Raw genomic sequence first — 20,102 nt, 5'->3', positions numbered from 1 at the left:
GCGTCTGAAAGCGGCATGGTGCTGAGCTTGGACTACTGGCGAATGCGCGGGCCGACAGTTGCCATTGCGACGGGCAAGTGGCCAAGCTCAGAAACCAAAACTACGCGGCCAGGTTATTTTTTTGACCGAGCGACGGGGGCCCTCCGAACATTGTCACGCCTGCTGTTAGGCCCACTTAAGAGGTGCATGGGTTACAGTGCACTATGCAATACGCGGGATTTTTACAGGATCGCTTGCCCTGTTGTGACACCTCGACTCGCCCCTTCGGGAGCCTCACGCGAAATTCCGCAAGTAGGCTTTCCCGCAAAGCGTAGTTGACCAAAACAAGATGGCGGTGGTCACGCTCAGAGAGTTAAGGTGACAGAACGAATGCCATTGGTGTGGGCATTAATCAGATAACATATTACGGAAGGATAGAAAAATAAACGCGCTTTCGCATTGCAATTGTTAGAAACGGGTCGTCCCCTATGTTGTTCGCGGCACTTATATGTGGGAAAGTCCACTTGCGGAATTGCGCACGAGGTCAAGCCTATCGGCATCGGAATGCGATCGGTCCACGCGATAAACGATGGAGAAGAAAGAGAACAGGGCCTTTATATTGTTTTCCTGGAACTTTAAACTCTATATTCAGATAATTTTCCTAGATATTGCGCTTTTGCAACAATCAGATTTACGAAAGTTGGCGGGGTATACAATCGCTGAGTAGTATTCGGGAATTTTCGAATATTCGGAAACTCACGAATATCATTTCTCAAATACGAATATGAACCGAATATGAAACATATTCGATTCGTATTCGAAATTTCGAATATTCGCACACTCCTATTTAGTAGTTAATTGCAGGCATAAAAAATTATTTACATTCACAACAAATTTTGTTTACATGAAAGCAAAAATCTTATGCAATGCAATAAAAAATTCAAATAACTTTTTTCAGTGGCGCTTCTATGTAGACAGTAAACATGCACTTAAAAGCAACAAGCAAGAACAGCAAAAAGAAATCATTCTTAGCCTTTAAGCTGGTTCTGCATTATGATCTTGGACTAAAGCCTCTAGGTGTAGGAAGCATGATTTCGTTCTGTCAACAGTACAGTCCCTTCAGCTAAGCAGCGCCAGCTAGTGGCAAGTAAGGGCGCAGTTAAAAGCGAGCATTTTCATTGCATCTGTTCTGCAGGGCAGCATATTAGCACTGCATTTTTGAACCTGTAAGGCAGCAGTTCGAACCTCCCTCCACATAAATTTTTTTTTTTTCTTTCAACATCTAGGATGAACTGAGCGCAGATCAGTTACCATCTCTCCTGGTTGTGTGTTGCCCTTTGGGCTGTGTTCTGAGATGCTTTTGAGCACTGCATTGTTAGATGCGTAAGACATCTAGCAGTGCAAATCCCAGTGAGAGCAAAAACTTTCTTGTTTCCTTTTTAAACACTGAAAAATGTCTGCCCTGGGTATGTGTTAGGTTTAGGTCGTATTTTTAGGTGTGAAAATCGAAAACTGCTCTTTAAAAGCTATCGGACAAACCGGGGAACGAAATCAGAAATTAGGGTACTGTACCTTTGAGAGACCAGAATTATGCATGTGGAAAGGTTGTTATCAATACAGTAGGACCTTGTTAATTTTAACACGAATAATTTCAACTTCTAGTTTATTTGAACTGAAGCTTCAATGCCCTCTCTCAACATGAAGTGTATTAAAAGCTCCATTTAACTTGAAAAAAATTGTCAACCTCTTTGAGATCAAGTTATCAGGAACCGACTTGATATTACTTCAGTAGACATTCCACTAGAAGAGTTTCCACGCAGATGTTAGAGTAAATGTTGTGAATGCATCCAGTGTTGCTACAGCAACCAACATGCTTCTGTCAGTCACTGCCACCTTTTTGTGGCTTAAAATAGTATGTGGCATGGGAATGGTTCTATGTTAATATAGCGTGTTGAAGCAGCTAAAAATTTTGTTGAGCTAAAAGTTAACTTTTTAGCTTGCTCAAAGTGCACTGAGCACTCAAAAATTTAACACAGCTCCTGACAGCACATTATTTTTCAAATGAATAAAAGTGATCACAAGCTAGCTCCTCTTGGTGCTATGTCCTAAGTTCAATTACAGTGAACAGCTTGTAATGACGCATTGCTACTTGGCCGCCGCGGTGGCGCAGTAGTTATAGTTCTCAGCTGCTCACCCGAAAGATGCGGGTTCGATCCCAGCTGCAGTGGTTGCATTTCGATGGACGAGAAATGCTAGAGGCCCGTGTGTGAGGTGCACAGAAGATCCTCGGAGGATTTGTGAATGCAGTGCGTTGACAGTGGTGCGTCGGACAGCGGAGCGCCGCAGTGCAATGTCAGTGCATGGTAAAGAAGCGCAGGTGTTCCAAATTATTCGGAGCCCTCCACTACTGCGTCCCTTACAGGCCGAGTCACTTTAACCCCCTTAAAGACCAAAAAATAAACTAAAAAACAAGCATTTGCATGGTGCCAAAATTTCTCATGGGCACGGCTTCAATGCGTGCATGGATTTGCACTGTTTTTATTTTCTTTTTTCTTTCTACCAATTTTACAATAGTGCCACCATATTTCTTGTTATACTTGTACAAGTATCAGTGCAACATAGGGGGTCAGCGGTGAACAGCATCCTTTCAGCTATTGAAATTAGGACTGCAGCGGGGGCGTACTTGTTTGAGCATCCGCCTCGCATGCAGGAGGTGGGAGGTTCGAGTCCCAGTGCCGCCGGGCACCTACCAGTGATACAATGGGTACAAGCTTTCCCCGGCCTGGTGCTCGGCTTATTTAGGGTGAATTGCTTGGGACATGCGTCTGCAACCCCATCTTGAGTAGGAGGAAAAAACCTTAAGCCATGGCGGTGTTTGGCCACAGATGCCATTGTGCCATAAAAATACATTATCATCATCATATCTGGAAATTATCTAGATGCCTGTACATGCATTACTTGGGCTGAGCCGTTGTGGCATCACAGTGCACCAGTAGCATTTTTTTTATGGTTTATGGGGGTTTAACGTCCCAAAAGTGACTCGGGCTATGAGAGATGCCATAGTGAAGGGCTCCGGAAATTTCGACCACCTGGGGTTCTATAACATGCACTGACATCGCACAGTACATGGGCCTCTAGAATTTCGCCTCCATCGAAATTCGATCGCCGCGGCCAGAATCGAACCCACGTCTTACGGGCCAGCAGCCGAGCGCCATAACCACTCGACCACCGCGGCGGCTGCATTTTTTTTTACTTTTATCATTGATCACAAGTAGCAGTGGTCGTAATCCAGGAAAGCAATCCTGCAATCCTGCAGGAAAGCAATTACTGCATTGTCAAAGAAGCTGGCCAGTTCAGCCGAGTTGTTTGACAAAACTGTCTCGTACAGGGATGCTGATTTACTTCGGCTACGGCATCTGGAACAGCTCTCAGAGGAAGGCCTCGCCACCCATACTGGATGAGGCCGGCTCAAGTGAGTCCGGCGGCACCCCGGACAACGTTAGTGACGACGGTGAGAGGCAGCCGCTCATGTCCTGCTGACAGGGCCAGTCTTCCGTGCCGATCGCACCTCCGACCGTGGGGGGCGGCGCTGCTGCCACAGAGTTTGCACTGCTGCACGCGGAGGAGGGGAGGTGGAGGACAGCCGCTTCCGCTGATGGGCCCCGCCTCCACGCCTGCCTAGTTCACGCCACTGTTGTTGTCCTGTGTGTCGCCTGCGCTTGTGTCCCGTGACGGCATTGTGGCACACTTGTGGCAATGCGAGTCTGATGTGCTTCCTTGTCCTCTGCCACTGCTAACACACTGACACTGTTGGGAGCGGCACCAAACACAAATTACCTTTTGTGGATATGAATGGTCCTCTAGCACACCCCTCATAAAGGGCAGGGTATGCCCGATAATCCTTGGGGCAGATTTCCACCTTTGAAAATACTGAGTATAGCAGATTCGCGGACGATACAAATTTCGGTACTATTAAAATTTTTAAAATTCCCTTGCTGAAATGCACTGTTTGTGCAGATATTTGAGTGTTCTGAACACTTTCCTACGCCACTGCAGGTGATGCAAAAAGACGAGCCATGATCACATCGACAAGACCTAAGCGGTGCCCTCGCTGTGTCACATGGGCTGCTAGGAAGATATGACCAGCCAGCACAATACGACAGCCCTGAACCGAGTGTTTTATTTGCCCCCTGAGAGCACTGCTAGGAGCAAGGTTTACATCACAGCAATGGGTAATGATATACATGTGATGGCATGGCCTGCTTGCACGGAGGCACCTCGCTTGCATGGAGGAGCTCCACCTCAATTACCATGCATCCTCTACATCTCCCCTTCTTGGGAGACAGCAACTCTAAGTGGTATTCTGACGGACGTTTCACTTCTTGTCCCGACCAGGTCCCCGCCGCGGTGGCTCAGTGGTTAGGGCGCTCGACTACTGATCCGGAGTTCCCGGGTTCGAACCCGACCGCGGTGGCTGCGTTTTTATGGAGGAAAAACGCTGAGGCGCCCGTGTGCTGTGTGATGTCAGTGCACGTTAAAGATCCCCAGGTGGTCGAAATTATTCCGGAGCCCTCCACTACGGCACCTATTCTTCCTTTCTTCTTTCACTCCCTCCTTTATCCCTCCCCTTACGGCACCGTTCAGGTGTCCAAAGATATATGAGACAGATACTGCGCCATTTCCTTTCCCCCAAAACCAATTATTATTATTATTATGTCCCGACCAGGTCACTTGGGCAGGCACCTTCCGCATTGTGTTACTAGTTCTTTCATGGGGCTCTTGTCGGCGTCACTCACTTAGCCATGACCTACTCTTGCTAACTTTCAGCACAACTGCTTTGCTTGACAAAGTGCCCAGAACCGGAAGAGTTGTGAGCTTCGTAGTGCCTGCATTAATGTCATCAGGCATTGGAATGTCCTAGTCTTGCAAAGGCATGAATGGCACTAGATGATGATTTCGCTGAATGGTGCCTGCTTATGTTCCGGCCATATAACAATGTGGCCGCTTGTCAGACCTAGCACCTTCGCCTTACATTCCATGTCCTAGAAGTATACACCCCCCCCCCCCCCACCCCCCCCCCCCCCCTCCACAGCAAGTGGCAGAGTTGGCTGCATGATTGAACTTAACGTGGTCAACGTTAAGGTGATGACTTCTGAATAGTGAGAGTAGTAGTCGACTATGAGAGTGTAGCCTTTCCCTTTAAGCTCAAAAATGTTGGCTGCTACTTGCTGCCATGGACGACTAGGTGTTGGTGTGCCAATGAGCGACTCTGGGCACTGCGCTCCAGTCTGCGTGCACTGCCTGCAGGCTGTCATGAGCTGCTCAATTTCGCTATTGAAGGTGGGCCGCCAAACTACATCCCTTGCTCTTGCTTTGTGCTGCCTGATGCCCTGGTGGCTTTCGTTCACCAGTTGTAGCATCTCGTGGTGCAACAGGTTCGGAGGGATGGTGTGGTGAGCTTGGAGCAAGAAGCCATTGCACACTGCTGTGCTGCCTCTTCCTTTGCATTACTATTTTCTTTGGTGGACTGGAACCTTGGAAAATTCTTTAACCATCCTTTCTGGCAGAAGTGCAGCAGCACAGAACAGACACTGTCCTCTGCTTGGCACTTTCTTAGTGCCTCCAGGCGGGATGAGATCGATGAGTGGCTGCCCATGCAGCTTTGCTGACGAGTAGCTCAGCCGAATCTGCCTGCTGTTGACAGTGCTCTTGATTCAATTCCTTGACTGGTGCTCTCGAAGGTGCATCTGCTTTTGCTACCAGTTTGCCAGGAACATGGAGAACTTCGAACTAATACCACGTGAGATGGATCCGTAGTCTCTGAATTTGGAGCAGTGTAATGTTGAGCTCAGCTGAACCCAGCAGCAGCATGATGGGGTGGTGGTGATTCGTTTCTACTTTGAACTCGATGCCTCTTACGAACTGGTTGTATCGCTCGATGACCCACGTCACAGCTAAGGCTTCTTTCTCTGTTTGGCCGCAACGGGTTTCTGTGGCTGCAAGAGCTCTCGACACATATGCTACCTCTCCCGTCTCACCCGATGGCTGACCCTGAAGCAAGATGGCATTGAGGGCATAGGAACTTGCATCAGCTGAAACAACTGTTGGTTAGGATAGGTAATACTTTACCATGCAGATTTTGGAGCAGAGCACAGTTTTCAGCTTGTTGAAAGCAGCCTGCTGACTCGGTCCCCAGAACCATTTGTTCTTTTGCAGAGATGCTCTGATCGGTGCTGTGACACTGGCAGAGAAGGTACGTTTCTTGTTGTTCACTTTAATTACTGCTTCATCGAGACATTGCAACATTTGAGGGAGACGTTGGTTGTGCTCTTCCTATGATCACCTGAAGGCTAGAATATCATCATGCTAACGACTCCGTGCAGACATTCGAGGATATGGGTCATCTGTCGCTCAATTCCAGTGCTGAGCAGGTGTCGAAAGCAAGTCTTCAAAAGCAGAACTGTCCCATCTGAGTTATGAACATCGCAAGTTCCTGAGTTTCTTCGGAGAGCTTCACCTGGTGAAAGCCAGCGTTGGCATCGAGCTTAGAAAAAGCTCTTTCATATCACAGATGCCTGAGGATATTCTCAACCGAAGGTATGAAGTGACATTTTGTCAGCGCAGCTTCGTTGAAGTGAGCGAGTTCTACGGAGGTACACTAGTCTCTTCTGGCTTTCGGGGCAACGACCATGCCCGCATGCCAGTCTGTGCGACTGTCCACCTTTCGGATCACTCCTTCAGACTCTAGTTTCTTCAGCTCATCTGAAGAGAGACAGTGCAATGGAATTGGACCTCTCCTGGGCACACTGAGCTAGAGTGGCTCCAGGTGAAAGTCTAATCACGTACTCTTCTTTCAGCATAGCTAGACTGTCGAGCAGCTTTTCTTTCAAATGTGCTGTCCGTGCTGACATGCTGTTGGTGAATTTTATGATGCCGAGAGCTTGAATTGAGGGAAGCATAAAAGAGGAGGATCTTCTAATGGCATGACGTTGGCCCTTTGCCAGACTTGCCCTTCCAGTGCTAAGTGGCTTGAAATGTACCCAAAACATTCAAAGAGTAACCTACAGAGCACATGAGCTCACCTTCTGGCATTCTGAACCTTTTTCAGGATGCCAAGAAGTAAGCTGTATGCCAAAGTTACCTCCACCCCTGTGTCCACCTTAAAGTTCACGTCATATCCATTGACGGCCACTAAAATGGATTCGGCCTGGGAACGGCAGGATGTGACTGCCTGTAGTTTGGTGGACCACAGGTCCTTTTTATTGCGGATGATCTCCGAGTGTCCAGTCTTCTTACAGCACTGGTACTTCGCGCATCCCGCTGGGCACTCTCGCACAAAGATGACAAGACCATCCACAGTACCTGCAGCGTTTTGCAGGATTGTTTGAGCATGACTGGAACTTGACTGTGCTCTCTTCACTGGCCTTTGGTGAGCCCGATCTGGGCTGTGGCTCAGAGAAGTGTTTTCGAACCTTTGGTTCGGAGGCCATGCTAGCAGCATCCGGTTCCCTTTGGAAGACCGCTGCGCAGGCTTTCGTGGTATCTTCATCGTTTCGAGCCTGAAGCCTGGCTGTTCCGGGTGAGAGCTTTGGGATACAGCACAGTTTGTCCACGAAATTAGCGTCCATGAAGACTGACGACGAATCTGTGCCGATCTAGGCATTCTTTCACATCTTCAAAGTCGTAGTTGCACTTTATGACGAGCGGGCATAACGCAGTGTAGAAGTTGTCAGCAGAATTGCCTACTTGCACGTGTTGGTGGAAGTGTACATTTTCGTAGACCTTTAGTCAGGTGGATGAATTGGTTGAAGTGTACTGTTTTCATCACCTCTAGAACGCAATGTTCAGCGGTCAGTTCTAGAGTGTCGAGGATGCGACAAGCTTCCTAGGGGCGCAATGCTTATTGCAGCATCATGAATTGAGCTTCGCCCCATGCTAGGTAGAGGCTCAAAGCATAGCAGTAGCCTTTAAACTGGATTTCCCGTTCTTTCTGAGCCCTGGGAGTCAAACTTCAATGGCGGTTTAATTCTGTGCTGCTGAACAGTGAAGCTGACTTCACCTCTTCGTCCAACATGGTGGTTTTGGCAGGCAATGCCCATTGACTTGTCGCCGACTTGTCGCTAGGATGAATACCGTGCAGCTTCACAGATCCCATTTCTGAGACCATGTCTCGTGTGGACCACAAGAAAGGGATGACTAGCCGGTAAGGCAACCATAACACAAGTGCTTTATTTGTCCGAATAAGGTCAGTGAAGAGCATGGGGCTTGGAGCAAAGTCAACACCACAGCGATGGGTAGTGTTATTGTATAAACACACTGGCATGGCCTGCTGGCACAGAGGTGCCTCGTTCACATGGAGGAGCTTTGCCTCAATTAGATGTACGTCATCTAAACCTGTCAGTCCTTCCACACAGACCGTGACTTCCAGGTGCTGACACGCGGCCCACACATCGCCAACAGCGCTGCGATCACCAGTCATGCAGCACACACCGCGAGCAAAAAGAGGTGGCGCACGGGTATAAATAAATCTGTTTACTGTTGGCAGTAAACAGATTTGCATCAATTCACTTCTTGTGCTTCAAATGTGGACTTTGTCTGTTTCTGATGATGTGAACTTCGGGTGACACAATTATTTTTCGTAACCCATTGAGATTCACATCATTGAGCTTCTACTGTACGTTGCTGTGGGATCATGTTCCCACCTCAAGTAATGCGGTGTTCTCATGTTAACAATGTGAGTAGTCCTTTTTATCAGGATAATGGAGTTCATGTGATCAGCAGTTGGAGGAGATTTTGACAACAGTGGTGGTCTTGTGGTTAGCAATGAGAGTAGATTACAGTGTTTTAGAATCTCCTCCGACCTGCTAGAACTCTTTGTTTCGAGATGGAAATCTGCTGCAGTTGCCAGCCATATGTATGCAGTGTTTACAGGGGTGGCAATCTACCCGAGAGTTACAAGGCATATCATTTAGAGAGTGCGCTACAGGACTGTTTGCACTGCAAAGTGTAATTCATGTTTGGTGTGTAATCGTGCTAGTCACGCTCTCCCTGTGACTTTTGGTGTGGGCTTCCATGTCATAAGTAGCAGTTTATAAATTGAGCTTGGCGAGAGCATAGCCATTGAAAGGGGGATAACATTGTTAGTTGCTGTTGATAGCAACATTTATAACTGCAGGCCTGGCCAGGACCCGGCAGAACCAGATAAACAACCAAATAATGGGCCAAAGCAGTGGACCAGATAGGAGGGTAGGAGGCCATCTTAGGCCACAGCTAATCGGGTATTGAACAGAGAGCCCTTGTTACTGAGGATGTCGGTGCTTTTCTCACCAGAAGCAGTGCGTGATGTCTGCTTCAAAGTCGCAGGTCAGAAATTCACACTTTGCTCAGTGACTAACATTTGGGGCACTGAAAGCCAGTGTCCAAAAATTGCATCTTTATGAGCACCAGCCAGGCCAGGGATATTTAACTTCCTCAGCCTTTTTTATTTTCTTATTGCGGGTGCTTGTGAGGCTTTCTTCTTGTGGCTATGGACCGCAGTGATTGAAGGGGTGGGGAGTTGTCTACTGGTTACTGCAACTCACTTGAGGCAAAGCCCATTCAAATGGTAACTTGCAGCTGGACATGACTGCTTACAATTTTTTATTCAGAACTACACCCTTGTGCAAGTGCGGGCTTCCTGATTTTTGAAGCACAGCTTTCTCTCCAGTCTCATCTGCTTCCATTGATGCTTTTCGGGTCATGCTTAACTGCACACACTTGCAAAGCAAGGCAGCAGTGAAGGCATTTAGTCATTGTATATGTGCAGCACCATGTTGAGATAAAAGGATGAAAGTTAAAGTTTTTCATATTTTATGTTTCCCCAGTTACACCAAATAATCCAACTATACTTTTATCCCTTGAGTGAGGCGAACTAACATATTCAGCAATATGGAATATTTGCTGTGTGGGCTTCAAAAAGGTGAGAAGGTAGGAATTTCATAATCATTTGGTGCGGTTTTGTCATGTCATCTCTCTCACCTGTGCCCAGTGAGCACTGTTCTTTTTACTATGCTGCCCTCACTTCCCTGCTGCCTTGCGGGATGAGCGCTGTTTTTGTGAGGAGTGCTGCTGCTTGTTTTTAACACCCTTTCTCCCGCCGTGTAAAACTAACCTGTATTTGTTGGTTGTGTGGTCTCTTGATAACTATGGGTGTGCGTGGGCGTCTTGTTGTTTGCCTTCTATCAAACAGAAAGAAGTGCAAAGGAAGTGAACTGTCCCTTTTATAAAAGGGTGTTCTAGAGGACAGTTCACTTCCTTTGTAAGGAAGTAAACTGTCCTGTAAAGCACTCCTTTTTGTGAAAGGGAGTGTGCACTCCCTTTTATAAAAAGGAGTGCACTAGAAAGTTTACTATCTTTTTACTCTCATATAGACATACTAGTGTTTACAGTGTAGGTTCTGTCAACCAAAGTTGCTGTTGTGAAAGTTTATGGTGGTTTTCACTCGAAACTAATCTCTGAAAATCGATATCAGCTGTGTCTTGCAACCGTACCAAGTTTCTATAATGGGAAGAATGGACTGAGTTTATATGCAGTCATCTTATAGACTCATGAAAGTCGAGATTGTGTTTCTCCATGTGGACCATATGGAAAACTTTGCAATTTTTTAGCATTTTTTTTTTAAGGGAAAGCTTTGCTTTTGATGCATATACACAATACATAGCCAAAGAAGGTGCTTACTAGATTCTATTTCTCTTCCTGCAAGAGTTTTTGTAAGTAATCACCCACAATCTGGGTTACAGAGTGCACATTCTCAGCAGCCTTGTTTTTATCTAAAAAAATAATGGCCCGAAGGTGTTTACAAATGCACTGGCTTTTTTGGAAAATAAGAGCACTGTTCCCTCACCTCTTCTGCGTACTTCAAAGAAGAGCTCATTTTAGATACCTTTACTACGTGTTCTAGTAATGGGAGTCTTTCTCAGAGCAGAAAAACCTAGGGCAACACTTGCTCTAGCTCTTCCTATGCAAAGTTCTAAAAGTGAAGCTGTGGTTTGCGAGTTATTGTGAAATCAGTCTTCCCTAGAAATGTACTCCTCTTTCTACGTGGTGAAAAAAGCTTTTAAAATGTAGATAATACTTTTTGCGTTACAGTTGAACCCTTCTACAAAAATGCCTGCTACTGTAGCGAAATTTCCTCCTCAGCAAAGCGCAGTCAAATTTCAATAATTCAGTAATGAAGGGGACCAAAAACTTTGAAGGAATTTCGCAAGGAAGCATCTGCTTTTCGCAAATTTTCGTCTTTCGAATCTCTCTGTAGCTGAATTCGACTGTAATGTGCTGTAAATATTCCATTTCGTTGTGTGCAAGTTTTCAAAGGGAGTATGCAAAGGGTAACAGTGTAATGGCAAGTTTAGGAAGATTACCATGCAGTATGCATAGTAATCTTAAATGATTTTGCTCATTTAATAAGATTACCTTTATAAATGACTTTGCTAATGTGTGACACTCCAGGTTGCTCATAAATTAATCGTTTTGCAATGATGTGTCCTTTGTGGCTGCGGCTCTTCACACAGAGGCTATTACAAGAGCACATGCGCTGTAGTGAACTGGGTTCCCACGTAACTAAGGCCAGCATAACCCAAGTAGAAATACCAAACAAAACACATTTTTACTTCCTCCACATGATAAGCACTCTTGTGTTTTGAAGGGAAACATTTTCCAGAGCAAGAAGTTTGAACTGAACCACATTTTATTTTTCAGTAACGTAAGTCTGTGCTAATTAAGACCAGTATGATTGCAAGTTGACAGCACCTCCATTTTTTTTGTAAGCCTGATTTTGTAGCCCTATGTTCAGTGCAAATGGAAAGGTGGTCCCAACTTTAAATCTGAACAGTTGAGCAGAGAATTAGTTGGGCGCTGCTGTGTCTTAGTTGCAATTCTCTCATAGTAGAAGCAGAGTCAGAGTCGTGCCGTGCAATACGAGGACACTGAATTGCTGACTGACCTGTTCATTACATAGCGTAATTGCCTATTCCTTGACTCACTTCAACACCTATGTGTACTAAAGGGGTAGACGTGCTGCATGCAGTGCGGCACTGTTCGGAACTTTGAGAGGGGAGGGAGTCTCTTTTGATCCTGAGGCTACATTCTGAAGTGGCTATGATGAGGAAGTGACTGGGGAGGTGTCCTTGCATGCCAGTGTTACTAGTAGCATTTCGTTATGCAGGCAGTGATCGCGCGAAATTACTGATGCGGTTTTCAAAGGACTTTGTACTGTTAGGCTGGTTTCTCTGTTCCCTTTCCAGCATCGGGCTGCTTTTGTTCCTATCCACCAGCTTGAAAATGCTCATTATTACATCACTTCAGGCTGTGCGGCCAAATAGACAGCTCGTGCATTTTACTGCCTCTCTTGCCTTTGTGTTGGGAAGTATTGTGTGTGTATTGTCTGGGTGCTTGTTGCGCCTAACTTCAATGCTTTTGACTTTAGAAAATAGTGGCATGGGTGTCACATAGCATTCCAGTCTACGAAATTGCATTATGCTGCATGTGTGTGCCCTCGTTGCAACTAACAGTGTTGCTTTGTGGCATTAGAAAATAGTAGGCACAGTCCAGCTTAGCACTTCTCTCAGTGGCAGTTAACACTATCTATTGAAACCTATGGAGGTTTGCTTACACCCATAAAATGCCATCGCTAATCCACAGCAAGGGTTTCTTACTGTGGACATGCTGTATCTACCCGATCCTAACGCTCGCTGTTTGTCACGAAAATTGAGCCTCGAAATGCCGTGTGCTTTATAATCGGATACAAAACGGGAACCATGCTACAAACAACCCCAACAAACAGCATGCCAGTGAAGCCTTTCTATGCTGGCAGTTGGCATGTCTGGTATCTTGGAAACATTAGGTCAACCTGCCTCTTTTTTTACATGAATGACCATCTGAAATTGCGGAGCCGAGCGCCGCAGGGCTGATGCCCTGCTCCCACCATGTGTAACAAGAAAAATCATAAGTTCATATGCAAGTCAGTTCCGCTAAATAAAATTTGAACTTTACGTTATTTACCCAGCTTGCTTGCTGTGGCAGTCGCTTTCCCAGACGAGCGGAGATAGTGCAAGAGAAAACTTCTGGTTGTTGACATTACTTCTGGTAATCTCCGTTTTGAAGTTCGTTTTGACACTTTCCAGGCTAGTTGGCTGAGCTGCATAGGAGCGTAGAAAACATGGAAGGTGTGCTGTGTTAACCCGCTTGATCGCCATTTGCCTCCAGCTGCTAGCTTTGCAACTGCGTTGTTGCGTGTCAGTTGCTTTTAAGTCTGCTCGCTATGATCATTGAGAGCAAAGAATAAATTTTTGGAGAGCCACAAGGAGTGACGCAGAAGCAGATATGAATGTCGGTTCGCGGTTCTGCACAAGTGTGCTTTTTATTCAATTTCACGAACGTGAAAACTGGATGCGCGTTAGAGTCGGGTAATTACAGCGGTTCAGCGGCGGTGTTGCGAGGCTGGGCTCTGCCATTTTATACAACCAGGCAAAGCCTTCACAAGTTGAGCTGGAGTGCCTTCAAGGGCCATTGAGAGTACTCGCATGTCAGCCGTGCAGATTGTTGGTGAATTGGGGGGCTTGTTATGATTGTGCCCTGCATTCAGTGCCTGCTTGATTTATTGTGTGCTAATAGCTTTGGTGTGCTTCATTGTGCTGTGTTGCTGTCACTGTGAGGAATTGCTACTCTGTAGCACCACGGCAGCTGAAAGCAGTGGTGAATGCTTGAGCAAAGTTGTTGCCCTGTCACATGTGAGCTTCCTGTGGTACTGATGGCGCTACGGCATATAACACTTGGCTGAGTGCCACTTGCGAGAAGTTGTGTCGCTCCTACAATGTGCCAACTGTTGAAGTGTTCCGTACATCAGAGAACAGGGATAGTGACTGTATAACCATGCTTTGTTTATGCTGGGCATGTTCCTAATGCTAGTGATGTGATTCCTGTCTTCATCCGTCACAAATTCTTCGTTACTTTACTGTTATGTTTCACCCAAAGATGCTGTTTTGCGTTGTCCTCTGCTGCTCTACCTGTTCACAAGCCATAACTGCACTTTCTGCTGTTTTTGGTCGCTTATGCTGTTGCGAAGGCATGAAACTGCAGTTTGTATTCTTAGGGAGCTTGGTGGAAAAAGCAGGACGGTGCTTTGAAAAATGTTACAATCAATGTGCGGTACTGCAGTCCTCAGGTCATTAATACTAATTATTATGTGTTGTAACAATTGTATTGTTTCGGCTGCAATGGTACATTTTCTAGCTTTGTCCTTCAAGGTGTCATCTGAAAAGTGCAAAAAAGAAGGTGGAACTCCCTGGAAACATAGCGCAAAAAAAAGGCAAGAACAACACAACAAACAGGACTGTTTTCAAGAAACTGAAACCAACTAGCCTAAATGACCAAGCTTTTGCTGCAGGAAGTGGATCTTGGTAGAGTTTTTTACTAGCATATCTTTGGCTTTTGAACAGACAAGTTCATTAAGTCAGTTGTGCTATGCGTAATGTCTGCAACCAAAGGCATCGGCAGTTTTCTTTTTTTCTGCATCATCTTCTAGCATTGCTGTAGGTTGTCTTTGTGATATTGCAAAGCACCTGGCTAGGTTTCGTTTGATGCATTTGTTTTTGCTTTACATACAGGTATATATATATATATATATATTGCATTTGCTTTTCTCTTGTGTTACCTTATGCAGCCATCCAGAGGCACCTTGTCTAAAGTTGGACGTGTGCGCTTTCTTTTGCTTTTTTTTTGTTCTTGAACAGCCTCGAGGGAAGAACCAGACAAGGCGAGACACTGACCAAAGCAATTTATTGCGGGCTCATCAGGACTTTTTTTGCCGTTTCGTTTCCTTCCCATTTTAATGATGAATGAAGTCACAGCTGCATCTCCTTGGACGGTGGCTGTTCCAAGGCTCAATCTTATCAATCGACTTGCAGTGCCAAGGGGCTGCTGTGATAATACAGGCTGTGCCTGTGATAAAGGTAATTGCATCTTCCTGTTTGAAAACGTTTTAAAGATGGCGTTGTATCATTGATTCCACAAATGAGCACTGCGACCACCTGGTATCCACCCTCATTTTTAGCGCGCGTGTGAATCCAGTGGACAGTGAAACATTCCTTTGAAAGGCACTGCCTGGTGTGCTTAAAATCGATGTGACTGCTTCAAGAATGGGCATGAGGTATTGGACTTTTACCAACTTTTGAGATTTTCGTTACTTTTCCTTATCGTTGAATACTTATTGCTATCACCCTTCTTTGTAAATGAAAAAAAAATACGAATATGGGGTCCTTTCTGCAGCCTAAATTTATCTCAAGATAGCATTTTATTCTTCACGGTCTCTTTTAAGTAACATGACTGCAGAAGTTCCGCACCTCATTATAGCAGAAACGTAAGACCCTGAGATGATGTCATTATACTGTGTTGAACAAAAAATTTTCTCCAAAGCTTGATGAATTTTTTCCTTTTTACACATCATGCCGTGATGGTTTGCATAATAGGGCCTTTTTTGTGTGGTGCGAACTGACTGTTAATGCTGCAGTATGTTTAAGCTGGGCAAAATTTCTGCATGCCGCCTAATTCAGTTACTGCAGAATATTGCTCGGTGGCTCTTGTCGAGCGTTCGTCCGGCATTTGATGGCGATTCTCCTATTCAGTATTTCTCAAGCGTACACAAGGAAGGTCTTGCGCAATTATTGTAGCTGATCAGATGTCTTCTTTTTTTAACGTACTTGCTCCTTCAAACATACTCATTTTTTATGAATATGTGATGCTGTGAGCTTTGCTAAAAAGTGTAGGTGTTACTATTTCTTTCACCACCTTGCGTGGCCTGTTCTTATGTTTTTACTCTAGTCTTAACTGAAGGGTCTTGTCAGCACCTGAATGCTGGAGAAAGAAAGAGCTTTAAAATGGGAGTGCTTGCCCTGTGGTTATATTTTCTTGTTATGTATATTTTCTTGTTATGTTATGTGCAGGTTGCAAAATGTGAGAATGCTCACATTTTGTCTACAACTTTTAACACTCACTGTGTTTTTTGCCACAGGTCGTCATTGTTAGCCCTTTTTCCTCTTGCCCTTTTTCCTCTTCCAGCTAAGTTATACTTTGTGCAGGCCTTCTTTTCCGTAACATTGAGCGAATTCATCGCCTTTAAACAAACAGCACTCAATATGTAGTAATAACAATGTTAAAGGAAAGAAAATTGGCAAGTGTCTACTTGTCGCTCTGAGGAATGGACCTCAAATGACGACCTTTGTGCATGACATAGTCCATTGTTTGTTTTCAGTTGCAAAGAGGTGATTTCTTGATTGATGGTAAAGTGAATGAAAAGAGGCCGGTCTTGCTTTGTATATCTGTTTTAGTGTCGACATATTGGCCACTTGAGTAATGTTCGTATCGCATGCAAGTTCCCGGTTTGCATATTCCGTTCCCATCAGACGTTACTCAACCGGTGCCTTGTCTATTGGTGACTGTGTGTGAGCATGAGCTATAGCTTGGTATAAGTCACACTGCACAGCATTATTGTGTTTCTCCTGCTACCTTTGTATCAATTTACGGTGTTTCCTTGTAAGGTACTGTTGGGGACAAAATTCTCTAGGACGCGCAACTGAGGATATTGGCTCATTAGGTGCAAAGTGCGCTATTGTTCGGCTGATTTCGCTAGCATGCATTATAGAGTCCAAGGCCTAGTTTCATCTGCACAAGTGTGATCTGCACCACTGGCTGATAACAAAGCGATATGCTTTTGATGTCGACCGCATGTCCTGGGCACTTTTGTCCCCAACAGTACACCTTTGTGAGGTTTAAAACAGATTGAAAGTTTGAGGCCTGAGCTCGCATATTCCATGCTTTTGTTATTGTTCAGTACGAACATAAAGAAAACAGACATGTGCCAAAGCTTTTTAATACATGTGTTTTTGTTGATTTACACTCGCATTCTTCATACAATTTGGAGCCTTTACAGATGTGCAGCTAATTTATCGCTTATTCTTTTCCTGTGCAATTACTTTTTTTCATCTACAGCATGGTAGCGTGTATAAAAGAGGATTTTTATTACCCTTTGAATGTGTTTGTATACATTTTAAGCTGTTCTCCATAGAACACAATGCTGTGTGTTGCTGTTTGACTAGTCGCTTTATGCGACTGCATTGGGACCAAGGACATTTCCTGTCGACTTGTGTCAGGATCACGTATTGATTGTATTTGTATGCACTGTCGCGTTGTACAGTTGTAAATATGTACCGATGGTCTAAGTTACTAGTGTGCAAGCAACGAAGCGACATTTTCGCTGACTGTTGTCATTACGAAAAGAAACAGATTCATTGTTTTTGTCTAAGCAAGATGCGCTGCACGAATTCTGTAAGGAGATAGAAGTGAAATCTCCATTTTAAAATGCGTAATTTTAAGAATAAATATTTTTTTCGTGCACACATGCATTGCTGTGGTCTTTTTTTAATTCACTTCTGCAGTTATTTGTATAACTGACTTAATCGCATTCCATGTTAGCCTGTGTGCTTGTTAAAGCCTTTTTTCTGTATTGCTTCACTCAGTTATCCAGTGGCCACTAGAGGCAGGCAGGTAGGGAAACTGTTGTGGATGTACCACAGGACTGAAAGGGTTTGACATGGTCTACCAACAAATCATGCTTTTATATTGCATGTACTAGCCATGACGTTATTATGCGTACTTAAAAAAAATATAGGGCTCTATGCGTGCATTTGGGCTATGGATTGTAAATTGAAGTTATCGGCTCTAAGCCCCTCCCCCTGGCAGTGATGGCTATATGAAACAGCCTAAGTGACGTCATAAACTGGTAGCGCCGTTGTCTGCTGCAAGACTGCTGTACGCACAGTCAGTGTGAAACAGAGCACGTGCCTACTTGAGTCCAGCTGTAGCACATTGTGGTGAAGACACCAAGACTAATGACTCTGGCCAAGCTAGTCGAGACAGGGCAGAAGGTAGACAGCAAAGGGAAGGAAACAGGCCTTTACTGCCTTTGACCCCCTCCAACTTACCCGCTCACTCCCCTATGCTCACTACGTGCAGTTCAGTTATAGTTCAGTCGTTCAGTTGCGAGCAAGCACGTGACTGTTGGTTTGTGTCATCACGAACTGTGAGCACGCCAGGGCTGCCTGATTGCTGCATATCCAGAAGAATTTTAAAAAATTCAGTTACAAATTACTTGCTGCACCAAATGAGCTCATATTTTGTCGAGTTGTTCCGAGATGTATAGCAAACAAAATGCAACAAACAGCTTTAGTCGGAAACATAGCTTCATGACCGCGTTAAAAGTGAGGACTTGAAAAAAAATCATGTGGTTTCTTCCGTTTCTCTGTATTTCAGAGGAGCCCTAAATGTGTAAAAAATGCGATTTTCTTTTTTTAAATACATTAAAAAGCCCCGGCGGAACTCGTTTCAGCGCCAGATTTTTTAACTAAATTCCGAGTAACGTTATAGTAAGTTTGTTTCAAGAAAGAGAAATGATTAAAGTTTTACAATTTCGCATAGAAAAACCGTGCCATGCGACTGCATTTCTTGGGTGCATACAGTAGTGTGCCCAAAAGCAAGTCTACTCGATGATTACGTTACTGACGGGAAGATTTCAAATTTCCATTGCCCTTGCCCACAACTAGCTGTGTGTCAGCGGATGCGGCTAAACAACACTCCGCAGGTGCAGCCTTCAATGGCATTCTCTTTTCCTCCAAAGAAAGTTTTCAGAGGTGTAAATGTACCAGCACCGTAGATGACATCATGAGCCGCCCAACTGGCGCTGTGCACCGTGGAGAAGGCTGAAGGCCGCTGTGGTTTTATTCAGTCGCCATTTCTAGCATCTGTCCTGTGTGTCTCTGCTCTCTCTCCTTTGTATGTATTTAAACGCTAGTAAAATGTTGCAGTCTGTGGACCATTTCTAAAATGCTAGTCCAAAATACTTCATATGAATTTTCAAACATTCAACGCCTTTACTCGTAAATGCTTTAATGCAGAAGGCATGAAAAGCGCAGAGTAGCCGACATAAGGAAGTTTAATATGGGCATAATCAAGACCGCTGAGAACTCTCTAAAGACTGAGCTAGCCTAAAAGAGGCGAAGAAAAAGCTAGGCATAGACAAAAAGCAAAATGTATGCGTTAAGACAGTGCAGAGTGCAATGTCATTACCAATACTGATAAGGTAGCTAAAATAGCGGAAGAGTTCTACACAAATTATACAGTAACCAATGAGGTTAATGAGAGATGCGTGCAGAGCACTGAGACATTCTGCCAGTAACGAAAGAGGAAGTAAAGTTTTAGGAGCAATGCAAATGGGAAAAGCAGCTGGTGTAAATAAGTTAGCAGCAGCTCTCTTGAAGGACGGAGGGGAGATTGTGCTAGAAAAACTAGCCACCCTATATACACAATGCCTTAGATCTCGAGCATACCAGGAGCTTGAAAGAATGCTACTTCATCTTAATCAGAGAAAGGAGTCATCAAGGGCTTGAAAAATTAGAGCGATCAGCTTACTAACTGTTCCCTATAAGGTATTTACTAAGTTTATTGCTATTAGAGTCGAGTGTCTTACACCATGGTGTCGGAAAAATCTTGGACTTCAATCTTCCAAATTGTAGGCAACCTTTTGTAAATGGTACTCGACAACGTTTCGGCTCCCACACGGGAGCTAATTGTTCGCCAACAGGTACAGACGTGAAACGGTGGCTATTTAAGCTTGAAAATGTGCCCTAGGCAGCGGGCGTACGCACTAGGAAGTGCCCCATCAGTGTGTTCAGTTGTCTGAATGGTTAAGGATTCTAGGCCATATTCACTCTTTCAAGGTGATACAGAAATGCGCAGAGTATAACCAATCCCTATATGTGTCACTAGCTAGGGTGAACGGCACCTGGCGCGGTAGCCTAGTAGTGCACCTTCCACCCCCGCCCCCGCCTCATTTTGATGTCCTGCTTGGCTAAGGAAGCCGCTCTGAGCACATGAAAGACATTTGACCGAAGGATAAGATGAAGCACCTATTTAGTGAAAATAGTATTGCATGGCGTATTTACAATAGTCATGCGTCCGTTGCCGGACAGCTAGCGGGAAGCGGCGCCCAGCACATGAACCGCTATTCGTCTTTGTCTGCACCTATCATAGTGACA

The 20,102-nt window shown here is 44.9% G+C and overlaps 1 protein-coding gene across 6 annotated transcripts in view; it reads left to right on the top strand.

The window, feature by feature from the left end:
• Window positions 1-17,414, top strand: part of LOC144121758 (cationic amino acid transporter 2-like) — a 91,582-nt gene extending 74,168 nt beyond the window's left edge. For all 6 annotated transcript variants that reach the window (XM_077655131.1, XM_077655128.1, XM_077655127.1 and 3 more), the window contains 2 exons: window positions 3,368-3,490; window positions 14,748-17,414. In XM_077655131.1, the coding sequence (XP_077511257.1) occupies window positions 3,368-3,490; window positions 14,748-14,782 (158 nt within the window). In that variant the 3' untranslated portion in view covers window positions 14,783-17,414. The remainder of the gene's footprint in view (window positions 1-3,367; window positions 3,491-14,747) is intronic.
• Window positions 17,415-20,102: the final 2,688 nt, after the last annotated feature.

The sequence above is a fragment of the Amblyomma americanum genome, chromosome 2, assembly GCF_052857255.1.
Source record: "Amblyomma americanum isolate KBUSLIRL-KWMA chromosome 2, ASM5285725v1, whole genome shotgun sequence".
NCBI classification, from domain to species: domain Eukaryota; kingdom Metazoa; phylum Arthropoda; class Arachnida; order Ixodida; family Ixodidae; genus Amblyomma; species Amblyomma americanum.
The sequence above is the reverse complement of the archived record's forward strand: the minus strand, read 5'-3'. Positions and strand labels throughout refer to the sequence as shown.